The 13,216-nt window shown below is 39.6% G+C and overlaps 1 protein-coding gene across 2 annotated transcripts in view; it reads right to left on the bottom strand.

The window, feature by feature from the left end:
* DGKE (diacylglycerol kinase epsilon) overlaps nt 1–13,210 on the bottom strand; it is a 27,574-nt gene extending 14,364 nt beyond the window's left edge. For both annotated transcript variants that reach the window (XM_006758671.2, XM_015560613.1), the window contains exons 1-5: nt 12,740–13,210; nt 5,203–5,362; nt 2,869–2,988; nt 1,394–1,537; nt 704–861 (exon numbers count right to left, since the gene is read on the bottom strand). In XM_006758671.2, the coding sequence (XP_006758734.1) occupies nt 704–861; nt 1,394–1,537; nt 2,869–2,988; nt 5,203–5,362; nt 12,740–13,194 (1,037 nt within the window). In that variant the 5' untranslated portion in view covers nt 13,195–13,210. The remainder of the gene's footprint in view (nt 1–703; nt 862–1,393; nt 1,538–2,868; nt 2,989–5,202; nt 5,363–12,739) is intronic.
* Between the last annotated feature and the right edge of the window lie 6 nt (nt 13,211–13,216).

Here is a 13,216-nt window from a genome sequence, read left to right as displayed (position 1 = left end):
AGACTGGACAAAAATCGTGCACCTATGGATGAGGACAGTGGGTGGGGAGTGTGGGCGGAGGGTGGAGCGGGAACTTGGAGGAGGGGAGTTATGGGGGGAAAAAAGAGGAACAAATGTAATAATCTGAACAATAAAGATTTAATGAAAGTGAAAAAAAACAAAACAAAAACAAAACAAAACAAAACAAAAAAACAACAAAAAAAGAAAAATAAGCACATCTGTGAGTATGCAAATTTTGAGATAAGTATTCAGCCTAACATGTGACTTCAGTCCTTATATAACAAGAAAATATTACAGCAACAAAATAAAAACACCATCATCTATGTTTAAGTACAACTAACATAGTCTTTCACTTTTATGTTGTTTTTTTTTTTTTAAATATATTTTATTGATTTTTTACAGAGAGGAAGGGAGAGGGACAGAGAGTTAGAAACATCGGTGAGAGAGAAACATCGATCAGCTGCCTCCTGCACATCTCCTACTGGGGATGTGCCCACAACCCAGGTACATGCCCTTGACCGGAATCGAACCTGGGACCTTTCAGTCCGCAGGCCGATGCTCTATTCACTGAGCCAAACCGGTTTTGGCAGTCTTTCACTTTTAAATTACATTTAACTTTATAACTTATACAAGACTTCATTTATAAACCAAACAAAATTCTCAAAGCTCAAAATTCTATTTTTTTGGGGGAAGTGCAACTTACCTGTCCAGTTTAATTCCATCTGCTTCCATCACATTTCTTAAGACCTGGGCAACTGGGATTTCACCCGTGTAACTTGTGCCCCAGCCCAATGTATTGGATAGATCGTTGCCTGTTCCCAGAGGCAAGACTGCAACTTGTGGGATGTATTTTTCTTGCCCCTAGAATATGGAAGATAGAGTTTAGATTTTTCTCTTCTATTTGTACAGTAATAACATTTGGTAAAACTTAATGACGGGAGCAATAAAGATATAAATATAACAACTGAATGTTGTTTTGCTAAAGTTTATGCTAACTGCTTAATCATAATATACCAAATTGGCAGTCTTCTCATATTCATCTGCAAATAAAAGATATAACCAAAAATCTTGTATGATTATCTTAGTGCTCATGTGAAAGGCAAGTACTCAGCCTAACGTATGACTTCTCACTCAGATCTTAGCAGTGATGGCGAACCTATGACACGCGTATCAGAGGTGACACACAAACTCATTTTTTTGGTTGATTATTCTTTGTTAAATAGCATTTAAATATATAAAATAAATATCAAAAATACAAGTCTTTGTTTTACTATGGTTGCAAATACCAAAAAATTTCTATATGTGTCACGGCACCAGAGTTAAGTTAGGGTTTTTCAAAATGCTGACACGCCAAGCTCAAAATGTTTGCCGTTACTGTCTTAGAGGTTGGTACCTTAATCTTCATTTCATCAATGGCATCCAGGACCCAGCCCACAGTCCCATCCCCTCCACACACAAGTACTCGAGCTGAGTGATAAGGAAGAAGAGTACAAAGTTGCAGGGCTTTGATGGGGGGAGTTTTAGTTACATCAAAAACCTAAAAATGAAAGAAAACAATTATTTTTATCCAACACTGTCCTCCACTTGTCAGTATGACTTCCCTCTAGATCAGTGGTTCTCAATCTTCCTAATATTATGACCCTTTAATACAGTTCCTCATGTTGTGGTGACCCCCAACCGTAAAATTATTTTCATTGCCACTTCATAACTGTAATTTTGCTACTGTTATAAATCATAATGTAAATATCTGATATGCAGGATGTATTTTCATTGTTACAAATTGAACATAATTAAAGCATAGTGATTAATCACAAAAACATTATGTAATTATATATGTGTTTTCCGATGATCTTAGGCGACCCCTGTGAAAGGGTCATTCGACCCCCAAAGGGGTCTCGACCCACAGGTTGAGAACTGCTGCTGTAGATGGTATAGACATGGTTAAGTAAAAGACTGGCTGCAATGCACTGATCTGTAACAATATGCCAGGCTCTATGTTAGACTGTTCTTTTCCTTTACATGCTTTTTACTTAATGTATAATGTTGAAAGGGGAAAATACACATTGGAAGGAAAAACATCAGTGCGTCTTTGATTGTTGCACAATGGGTTGTTTAGTTTTTCAAAGCAGAAGCTGCTAGCACGTAACTTCAATTTCAATGGCGCAATTGTTTTATCTTTATTTTTTAACTGAGGTATAATTTACATCTAATGAAATTCACCCATTTCAAGTGAACAATTCAATGACTGTTAGGAAGTTTACTGAGCTGTGCATCAGCACTTTAGAACTTTCGTCGCTCTGATAAGATCCCTCAGTGTCCAGGTGCAGTCCCTTCCGATTTCCTACCTCAGGCGACCACGAATGTACTGTTTCTACAGATTTGCCTTTTCCGGGGAGATCATACATCAAATCATACAATATGGGCCCCTTGCATCTGGCTTCTTGGACAGGTGGGCTGTTTCTAGTTTTTGGCTATAATGCTACTATGAATATTTGCATAAAAGTCTTTGTGAAACATGTTTTCATTTCCCTTGGGTAGATTGAACCCAGGCATGTGCTCTGACCAGGAATCAAACCATGACCTCCTGGTTCATAGGTCAACGCTCAACCACTGAGCCACACTGGCGAGGCTATATGTTTAATTTTTTAAGAAACCTCCAAACTGTTATCTAACATGGCTGCACCATTTTATACCTTCACCATGAGTTCCTTTCTCAATATATTAGAATAGTTTGATACTTTTATAATTATTCTTTCCTACAATCAGGTGAATACTGGTTGAAACAATTAATAACCATTACAATTTAGGAAAAATGAAAAGCTAAAATGAAAAGATTAACACTGAAAGGAAGGTTTTCTCTTTAGATACCTGGACTGGGTTTAGAAGGATCCTGAATTCTCCCAATAGTCCATCTCCCATGTTAGTTCCACTACGAGAGTTGGCCAGGATTATTAATGGAGTCCATTGCTTCCCAAGCTTAGAGGCTAGCTAAAAAAATTAAGGTGAATGAAAAAGTTAAATATCTCATCTGTACATTGTATTGTTTTCTAGTCAAGTCTCCTTCCATCACTATTTATCCTTCCTATACCTTCCCCCACCTACCCTACCCCTCAATTTTTCATTTCTTGATAACAGTGCTGTAATTTGCTGAGAGAAAAACAACTATCCCAGAACAACAAATACAATATAAAAATCAAAGAACAGGACGGGACCTTAAAGATGAACTAATTTAGCTTCCACGTAATGTACAATTCTCTTGTACATTATCCTAGTTAAGTCCTCCAGTGTATGCTTAGATACGCATATAAGAACTCACTAACAAGGCACCCCATCCTACTGCTAAATTATTACAGTCTTGACTTAAATGGAGTTAAAAATCTGTCTTTCAATAACTTTTATTCTTTGTTCTAATTTCATTTTCTGAAGCAACTAGAAATTTTACTTGTTTTTCCCTATAATGCTGTGCTCAAACACTTGAAGCGTATTATCTTTCATTAGTCTTGTCTCCTAGACAATGCATTTCACGTTCTTTTGACCTTTCATAGAATGGACAATGACTTTCTCTGCTCTTTTACCTTGACTGTCCTTTTCTGGATATAGTCTAATATATAGTTTGCAAGTTTATTTGCTTTTTTCAAATGGGTACTCAGAAATAGATGAAAGAATCCAGACTTGTACAAAGCCCAAAGTCAAATGAAATTAATGTTTTTCTAACCTAACAATTTATTTTCTCTCCCCTTCTTCTTGTGGATGGAAACATGGAGTTGTTTTGTGTGTTTTTTCTTAGCAATTCTCACTCCTTGTGATCTCAGAGTAAATTAAAATACATAATGGTTGTACATTTATTTACTTATCTTTATTATAATTTTTTAAATCCTCACCTGAGGATATTTTTTTTTTATTGATTCCAGAGAGAGAGGGAGAGGAGACAAAGAGAGAGAGAGAGAGAGAGAGAGAGAGAGAGAGAGAGAGAGAGAGAGAGAGAGAGAGAGAGAGAGAGAGAGAGAGAGAGAGAGAGAGAGAAAAAACAACAACACATCAGTATGAGAGAAAAACATTGATCAGTTGCCTCCTGTACATGCCGAGACTGGGACTGAAGCTACAAGGAACCTATGTTCCTTGACCGGGAATCAAACCAGAGACCCTTCAATGTATGGGAGACACTCCAAACAACGGAACCATGCAGGACAGGGCTAGGGATTGTACATTTAAAAATATGTATCACAGCCCGGTCAGTATGGCACAGTGGTTGGGCATCAACCCATGAACTAGGAGGTTGAAGTTCAATTCCTGGTCAGGGCACATGCCCATGTTGCAGGCTGGATCTCCAGTGGGGGGCATGCAGAAGGTAGCAGATCAATGCTTCTCTATTCCCCTCCCTCTCTCTCTAAAAAAGAAATCAGTAAAAACATATTTTAAAAAATGTACCACAACATTAAACATAATGTTTTTAAATTTTCAAATTCCCCTTTTTTTTGCAGGAATATTGACAAAGATGACATTTAAGATATAAAATCCTAAGTTGGAAAAGACACAATTTAATTTTAAAATAAAGCAGTTTAACCATTTTGGCATATTCATGTAGAAAATCAATGCCAATATTTATAGTTATTCCTTCAGAGCTACATAACGACTGAGAGATACATTTACATCAGTTTTCATACACAAAAATACTGTTAAGTGCTGTTAGCAGCTTCAATGTTCAACATTATTTGTGGGATCATATAATGAGCAATGTAAATGCATCTCTAGACACCCTGTGTAAAGTTCCCAACGGAAAAATTCTTCTAGAGAACAATGTGTGAGGAAAATCTACATTTTCTTTTCACTGACAATAATCATGAATCCCAATTCTAGCTGTTCATCAGAATCATCTGAGAACCTTAAAAACACATGGATGGATTCCTGGGACCTACTTACTAAATCAGACATGGTCATGGAAGTGGGTTCAGGAACCTGTATATTTAAAAAGTTCCCCAAGTCCAGAAACAGGCAGTGATTTAGAAACCACTAATATAACGTTTCCTTTTAGACATGAAAGAACTCAAGAGCCCACATTTGTGGCACACCTCTAGGATCTGGGTAGGGATTTATGGTTTACCATAACGATTCTTCTCACATACACAGAGTTGTAATGGTCACACACTGACTTAAACCACTTCCTGGAAATCAATTACACAGGGACAAATGAACTCTGATTACCATTGCATAATCTGTTTTTTTGTCTTTACGCATCTGATTAATAGAGGTTAAGTAACTGGGTGGAATGACGAGGTTTCTGAATTCTCCGAAATCACAGGCTTCGTTCTTTAAGCTACTTCTCATGCACTCATCATGGACAGTTTTCTGACACCAAATGCACCTGAGGGGTGGAAGAAACAAAGACAATAATGAGTAACTTAAACCATAGCTTACTGATCTGCAGACCAATCATTTCTGTCAAAAAACCTAAAACAGTAATGTCATCACTACTGAGCATAAAATGTGGCAACTGAAAGATTTATAATTGTACCTATAGTGAAAATAGAGCAATAAAGTTTGAACATACTTGGCAGTTTGACAGTGTTTTTTAAAAGGTGGTTTAGGCCCTAACTGATTTGGCTCAGTGGATAGAGCGTTGGCCTGCGGACTGAAGGGTTCCAGGGTTCGATTCCGGTCAAGGGCACGTACCTTGGTTGCGGGCACATCCCCAGTAGGGGGTGTGCAGGAGGCAGCTGATCAATGTTTCTCTCTCATCAATGTTTCTAGCTCTCTATCCCTTTCCCTTCCTCTCTGTAAAAAAATCAATAAAATATATTAAAAAATAAAATAAAAGATGGTTTAGGGCTCCTAAGATCCTTTCACGGTGTCTGTGAGGTTAAAATCATTTAAATAATAATAATAATAATAATGTTATTTTTACCCTCATTCTCTCAAAAGTGTGCAGTGGAGTTTTCAAAAAGCTGTATGACAGGTGCTACATCAATAAACTGATGCAGAAATACATAGGAGACTCTGAGCTGACTTCTAAGCCAAAGAGATGTACCACAACTAACATCACTCTTTTCTTTAGATTTTCATTTATTTCATTTTGATAAAAATGCAGTATTTAGCCTGGCCAGTGGCTCACTGGTTGAGTGTTGACCTATGAACCAGGAGGTCACAGTTCTATTTCCATCAGGGCATATACCCGGGTTTTGGATTTGATCCCCAGTGTGGGGCATGCATGAGGCACCTGATCGATGACTTTCTCTCATCATTGATGTTTCTATTTCTCTCTCCCTCTCCCTTCCTCTCTAAAATTAAAAAACAACAACCCAGTATTTGTTATCATGATCAATCTTTTAAAAATGAATACTGAAAAGTTCTGTTTTAATTTATAACATGGTAAATATCAGTAGATCTGATCCACAGAAACAAAAGCCGATCTAGAACAACTGTTCTGTGTATTATTCATTTGTGCTTTGGTTGAGGCAGGGTTGTGAGGCCTACAGTCCTTAGTGCTTGAATGCCCCACTGGCCTGGGTCCTTGAAGCATTCCTCAGGGTCCATGTGAAAATATCTTTACTTATATACCCATCTGTGAATATTACTAACTACAGTAAAATAGTCCATTTCTTGGTGGCTGTTAATACGAAATGAATCTATATGTTTGCATTTGAAATCCAGACAGAAGACATGCACATTCAGATCGGCCTTTGTGTGGACCAGTGCTGAAACCAGCAGGGAACATGCTGGTCAAGGTCCCGGGTTCCTGTCATTAATCTGTTCAGCAGTTAATCCTCTCCCAGATCAGGCAGCTCTGGCGATCAGATGACTGCAGGCCGGCTGAAAACAGACGTCAGAGTTAAAGGAATAATTTAAAAAAAGGATAATTACTCTTTCACCCCCAGATCAACAGTTTAGCCTTCTAGTTTAAGGTTGTTGTTTTTTCTGGTTGGATGTTCATATTTGTCAAGTAATTACTGCTATTTACTGCTGACAGAAGAGTTATTTGCATGAGCTGTTAGAGCAGCGGCTCTCAACCCGTGGGTCGCGACCCCTTTGGGGGTCGAACGACCCTTTCCCAGGGGTCGCCTAAGACCATCAGAAAACACATTTATAATTATATAATGTTTTTGTGATTAATCACTATGCTTTAATTATGTTCAATTTGTAACAATGAAAATACATCCTGCAGGTCAGATATGTACATTACGATTCATAACAGTAGCAAAATTACAGTTATGAAGTAGCAACGAAATTTCATGGTTGGGGGTCACCACAACATGAAGAACTGTATTTTTTAAAAAATATATTTATTGATTTTTTACAGAGAGGAAGGGAGAGAGAGAGTTAGAAACATCGATCAGCTGCCTCCTGCACATCTCCTACTGGGGATGTGCCTGCAACCCTTGACCAAAATCGAACCCGGGACTTTCAGTCCGCAGACTGACGCTCTATCCACTGAGCCAAACCGGTTTCGGCGAGGAACTGTATTAATGGGTCTCGGCATTACGAAGGTTGAGAACCCCTGCGTTAGAGGAAACTGTAAAATAACTTGCCTGATAACCTTTGTTGATGCTTGCTTTCGAACTATAAAAGATGGCTTATGCAGCTGAGGTACTGTACCTCTGCCCACTTTCTGTTAACTTTAAAGTAGTATGTTATCATTGAAAATAATATAAAAGGTTACTCACTGATTTATTTCACAGTGGTTTCCTCTGGGAAGGAAAGTGGGACTGAAGGATGACAACATTTACTTTTTTCTCTATATTCTTTTGTAAATTGCCTGAGTTTCTAAAAACCAGAATATCTTCGTGTATTGGTATACATTTTAAAATTGTATTTAAAATGAGGTAACATCAGCTTATTCTTGAAAAAGACATAAAATAAAGCTCATCCAGAAATAGTCACTCTTAACTTTTACATGTGCTTACTCTCGATTTTTACAGTGCATAAATGTTTGGTTTCCAGGTTAGGGATATGATGTAGTATATATAACTGGATAGCACTTTTTTTCTTCCCACATTGTATTATGAATATGAGCTATGCCATGAAATATTTCTAAAAAACATGGTTTGCAAAGAATGAGTAATATCATATGGATATAACATAATTTATTTAACCCCTTTTCTGTTTCCCCTCCCAAACATATAGTTTATTTTTCTAAGTATAAATAACACGAGGAATAAAATGAGGCTTAAACATAAATGAGGCTATTTTTCTGGACTCTTAGAAGTCAAGATACTGAGTCACAGGCCATGCATTTTCCTAAGGTTCTTGATATGTCTGCCCAATATGCGTATCAGTGCACGAATGTGTCCATCGTATCTAACACTTGCTAATACTGTTCATTAGGACTTTTTAAAAAAATATATTTTATTTTTTTACAGAGAGGAAGGGGGAGAGAGAGAGAGAGCTAGAAACATCGATCAGCTGCCTCCTGCACACCTCCTACTGGGGATGTGCCCGCAACCAAGGCACATGCCCTTGACCGGAATCAAACCTGGGACCTTTCAGTCCGCAGGCCGACGCTCTATACACTGAGCCAAGCCGGTTATGGCCTAACTTTTTTTTTTTTTTGATAATGTGATAGACAAGAAAGTATTTTGTTGTTTTCATTTGGATGTCTTTGATCACCAGGTGAAGTTGAATTTTTTTTGGCCTTTTGTTAATTGATTCATGCCCTATATTTTAATAAATGCATGCATTATTTTGTGTAGGATATCAACATTTTTCTGTCATATTTATTGCAAACTAGTTTTTCTTTTTTAAAAAAAATATATTTTATTGATTTTTTACAGAGAGGAAGGGAGGGGGATAGAGAGTTAGAAACATCGATGAGAAAGTAACATTGATCAGCTGCCTCCTGCATCCTCCCTACTGGGGATGTGCCCGCAATCAAGGTACATGCCCTTGACTGGAATCGAACCCTGGACCCTTCAGTCCACAGGCCGATGCTCTATCCACTGAGCCAAACCAGTTAGGGCATAGTTTGTTTTCTTTTAAAGGTACTTTTTAATGTACTTGTTTATTTTTTGATAGATCTATATTTCTTTTTGTGGTTTATCCAAATGTTTTTATGCTGTAAAGACCTACACCCCTGCCATCTGATTTTTTGTAAACAGCTACACCCATTCATTTATGTATTGTCCACGGCTGGCTTTGTTCTATATTGTGTAGTAGAGTTAAGTAATTATGACAGACCACATGATCTGCAAAACTTAAAATAACGTAGTTTTGACTCTTAACAGAAAAAGTTTGCCTACTTCTGTTCTAGAAGATGATTTGCTATTTTTTACTGTTTCAGATAATTAATAAAACGCATAAACACATACCAACAGAACACAGAGATATAAAATTTAAGATCAAAGCTGAGACTAAAGCTGCCAATGTAATTACCTTCCAAGAGTCAGAAGCTTTGTTTTATGAATCACAGTGTGTGTGTGTGTGTGTGTGTGTGTGTGTGTGTGTGTGGAGTGGGACGTAATGAAGAAAGACCTCATAAATAAAAAGGCACCTTATGTTTTCTTAATGAGAGAGAACACAAAAGGAACAAAGGTTCATTTAATAACTGTAGTGAATATTTAAAAATATAAACTAATTTCCTATTTAGTTTAGAAGAGAGGTGAAAAGATTAAAAGGAAGTAGAAGCAGGGAAAAAAAAAAAGGAAAAAATCTACAGGAAAGTAAGAATCCAGCACAGTGTGTGGCAAGAAACAGATGCTTACTATGTGAAAACTAAATAATGACTGAACATAAATTAAAGGGCCTTTGTCACTTGTCTACGGAGTTTAACTGGGCTGCAGGCATCACTTGCCCTTTGAAATGCTAACTTATTGTACAGCCTTCACAGTTCATTTAAAATCACAGATATCCCAAGAATAGGAGCCCCCAACAGTGCTTGATAAAATCCAGAGACAGGGACAGTCTGGCCTGTGTTTAAAAGTTCTAAATAGCCCTGGCTGGTTTGGCTCAGGGGATAGAGCGTTGGCTTGGGGACTGGGGGGGGGGAGAAGGAAGGGGAGCCCTGGGTTTGATTCCGGTCAGGAAGCGCATGCCTGGGTTGTGGGCTTGATCCCCGGTGGGGGGCGTGCAGGAGGCAGCGGATCGAGGATTCTCTCTCTCATTGATGTTTCTATCTCTCTCCCTCTCCCTCTGAAATAAAACAAAAAAAAGTTCTAAATAGATATTTATCTTGTTTCTCTTTCTCAAATATTTCATTCCAACGGAAGGTCATAGCTGACTGTAATCCTGAATAAAATTATTGGCTGAAATAAATCAGAACATTGCAGAATGTGCGCTACTTCAGGGCCTTGTGCTCTTTTTTCCTGGGAATAATAAGCCCTTCCTAAATTATACAGAGACCATTTCTACCACGGGTGAAGGGTTCTAGCATGCTTGGACAGAATGCTCAGTGCTAGTAAGAACAAGCTAATGAGGAAGAGGAGATTTATCAGCACAAACATTCACTGTGCTCAAGGGGGTGGGGAGGGGGCACAAGATTAAGGATAGGGGCTCATGTTTAAAAAAGCTACATAAAGATACAAGTGATTCTCCAACTTTAAAGTTACCTGCAGAGCCTGTTAAAGCAAGAATGCTGGTCCCCAGCCCAAGTTTCTGATTCAGTGGGTTGCCAGGAAAAATAGAGGTTGCTCAGTTAAATCTGAATTTCAGATAAATAAATAATTTTTAGGTATAAGTATGTCCCAAATACAGCAAAAATTTTTATTTTGTTCGCTAAATCTGGCAACCCTAGAATCTGCATTCCCAACAAGTTTCTAAGTGACGCTGCTGCTGGTGGTTGTGGGGACTTTACTTTGAGAACCAAAGAGAAACAGGATATTATGTTATCATCAAGAGAAAAATTTGAGGGCAAGGATTCCTAGAGGAAAGGGCTCAAGGTGAGTCTTTAAGGATGCATAGAAGCTAGCCAGGAGAAGGATACTTAAGACCGAGAGGAAAGCCTTGAGAAAAACAAAAAACAAAAACAAGAACAGGAAATAAAAGGACAGTCTTCCTGATGTTGCTTATACATAAAAGTTTAATGCAGGTGGCGGTAGGTAAGATTAAAAGGGCAGGCAGGGTCTGGAGGGCATGTAGGACTGTGTGAAGCACTTCGAGTTTACACTGAAAGACCATCAGTGCATGTGAAGGGTTCTAAGCAGAGCAGGTACTCCGTCTGCTCCTTCACAAATAAACACAGTGCTCTGATTCTCCACCCTAATGATCTTTCTAGAAACACAGTTAAGATACTTATGGCAGCCACTTTTATCTAATTCTGCACCAACACAAAGAAGGGAAGGAAATAAAAACAATACTAAGTTCATGTCTTCTTTCCAACTAATCCCAGCTCTTGAAGACTGAAGCTTACCTACAAGGGAGAACATAAAATGTGAAGACATTGGTAACCTAGCTCTTATGGATGCCAAAAAGGACAAAGAGCCCAGATAAAAATGAGTGGTAACAAAACTCTAGTTGTTTAAAATATATTTTTTTGGAAAAGTTAAATTCTTAAGTCTAAATCTGATAGGTAAAACTAAAGAAATAAGACTTAAAAATAGGTGTTGAACACTGCCAGTGTGCTCAGTGGTTGAGCTTCGACCTATGAACCAGGAGGTTATGACTGAATTTCTGGTTAGGGCACATGCCCTGGTTGCAGGCTTGATCCCCAGCGGGGGGTGTGCAAGAGGCATGTCTTTCATCTCTCCCTCCCTCTTTCTCACTTCCTCTCCTCTTTGAAATCAATAAAAAAATATTTTTAAAAAACAGGTGTTGACTTAACAATGCTCACACAAATTAAGAAAAAAAAAAGGGATTGAAAAACAACAACAGACATCAAAAGTCACTTGCTCTCTAGTGCCACCTTTCTATATCAGTTCCTAAACATGGTTCGGGGCCTTTCTACCTGTCAGAAATGAAACCCATCACAATGGAGATGTCCATATCTAAGGCTGAGACAGGGCTTCGTAGTAATAGCACTCCTAACCCTGTCCAGGGGGGTCAGAATTCTATTTTACTACTGACTACAATTCTCTCAACTGTGAAATAAGTAGACGTTCTGCAAAGTACCATTTCCTTTTATTACCAAGCTCTAACATGACCTTTACCTAGTTCCAGACACTATTTAAGAACACAGACATGTTGTTCAGTGTGTATTTAAAGCCATTACAATATGTTTGGCTTCGTCAAAGTCACCCTTCTAAGATGCTAATGTCCTGAAAGACCACTGACAACAGGAGTATACCTTTAAGGGCTGTATGTCACTATAGCATCGAAACCTAAATTCGAAAAAGGTACCTGAAGTGCTGCTTTGGAATGACCCTTGTCTTCCTTGTACATACAACACGGAGGATGGATCCGTTTTAAGACTCCAGGGAAAGTTAACTTATCCGTACTTCATTTTCCCCTCTTACATAAAGTGGAGATAATATCCGTACTTCATTTTTCCCCTCTTACATAAAGTGGAGATAACAGCAACCAAAGCTAAACTATAACATACGGTGGCCATAAGTACGCAGCACTTAGAGACCTCTGGACGGAAGCTGAGAGCGTACAAAAGGGCAGACAAAAGGTCAGTTGGCTGAGGAGTGAGGGAGGCTAGCATCATCTCAGCATAGGACGATTGCCAAGCTGCCCTGAATGTGGATGAGCCTGCTTCCTCCAAGTGGGCACTTCAGGCCACTTGGCAGAGATCAAAGCGGGCCTCCGCACCCACGCCCTAAATCCTGACTCCCACGGAGAGCCGTGGGACCCTCGGGACCCACCAAGGCCATACCTGTAATCGCAGAGCTTCGGCTGACTGCCGCACTGCTGCGTGCACACCACACAGCAGCTGCACAGGGGGACGTTGCCCCGGATCCAGTGGTGGGGCATGGCGTCCAGGGCCTTGGCGTCCGGCTTGAGCACGATCTCCTTGCACTGGAAGCGCTTGTCGGCCTTCTTGAGGCAGCCCTCGTCCACGCGCAGCCCGCAGCAGTCGCAGAAGGCGCCCTGCAGGATGTGCTGCGCGCACACGCAGCAGTAGGTGGGGTGGCCGAACAGGTCCGTGTCGTGCCAGCCGTGCTTGCTCTTGCGGAAGATGTCCCTGCGGTGCAGCTGCCGGCGCGACCGCTGAAGGCTGCACCAGAAGGTGATGAACACGGGCAGCAGCACCGAGCACAGCGTCCACAGGACCAGGTGCCCGTCCGCGAACAGGCCCGAGTAGGGCTCCGGCCGCTTCTCTCCTTCCATCTTCTCCAGGGGCGATGCCTAA

Source organism: Myotis davidii, unplaced genomic scaffold, assembly GCF_000327345.1.
Source record: "Myotis davidii unplaced genomic scaffold, ASM32734v1 scaffold595, whole genome shotgun sequence".
NCBI classification, from domain to species: Eukaryota; Metazoa; Chordata; class Mammalia; order Chiroptera; family Vespertilionidae; genus Myotis; species Myotis davidii.
This window is presented reverse-complemented; position numbering and strand designations above follow the sequence as displayed.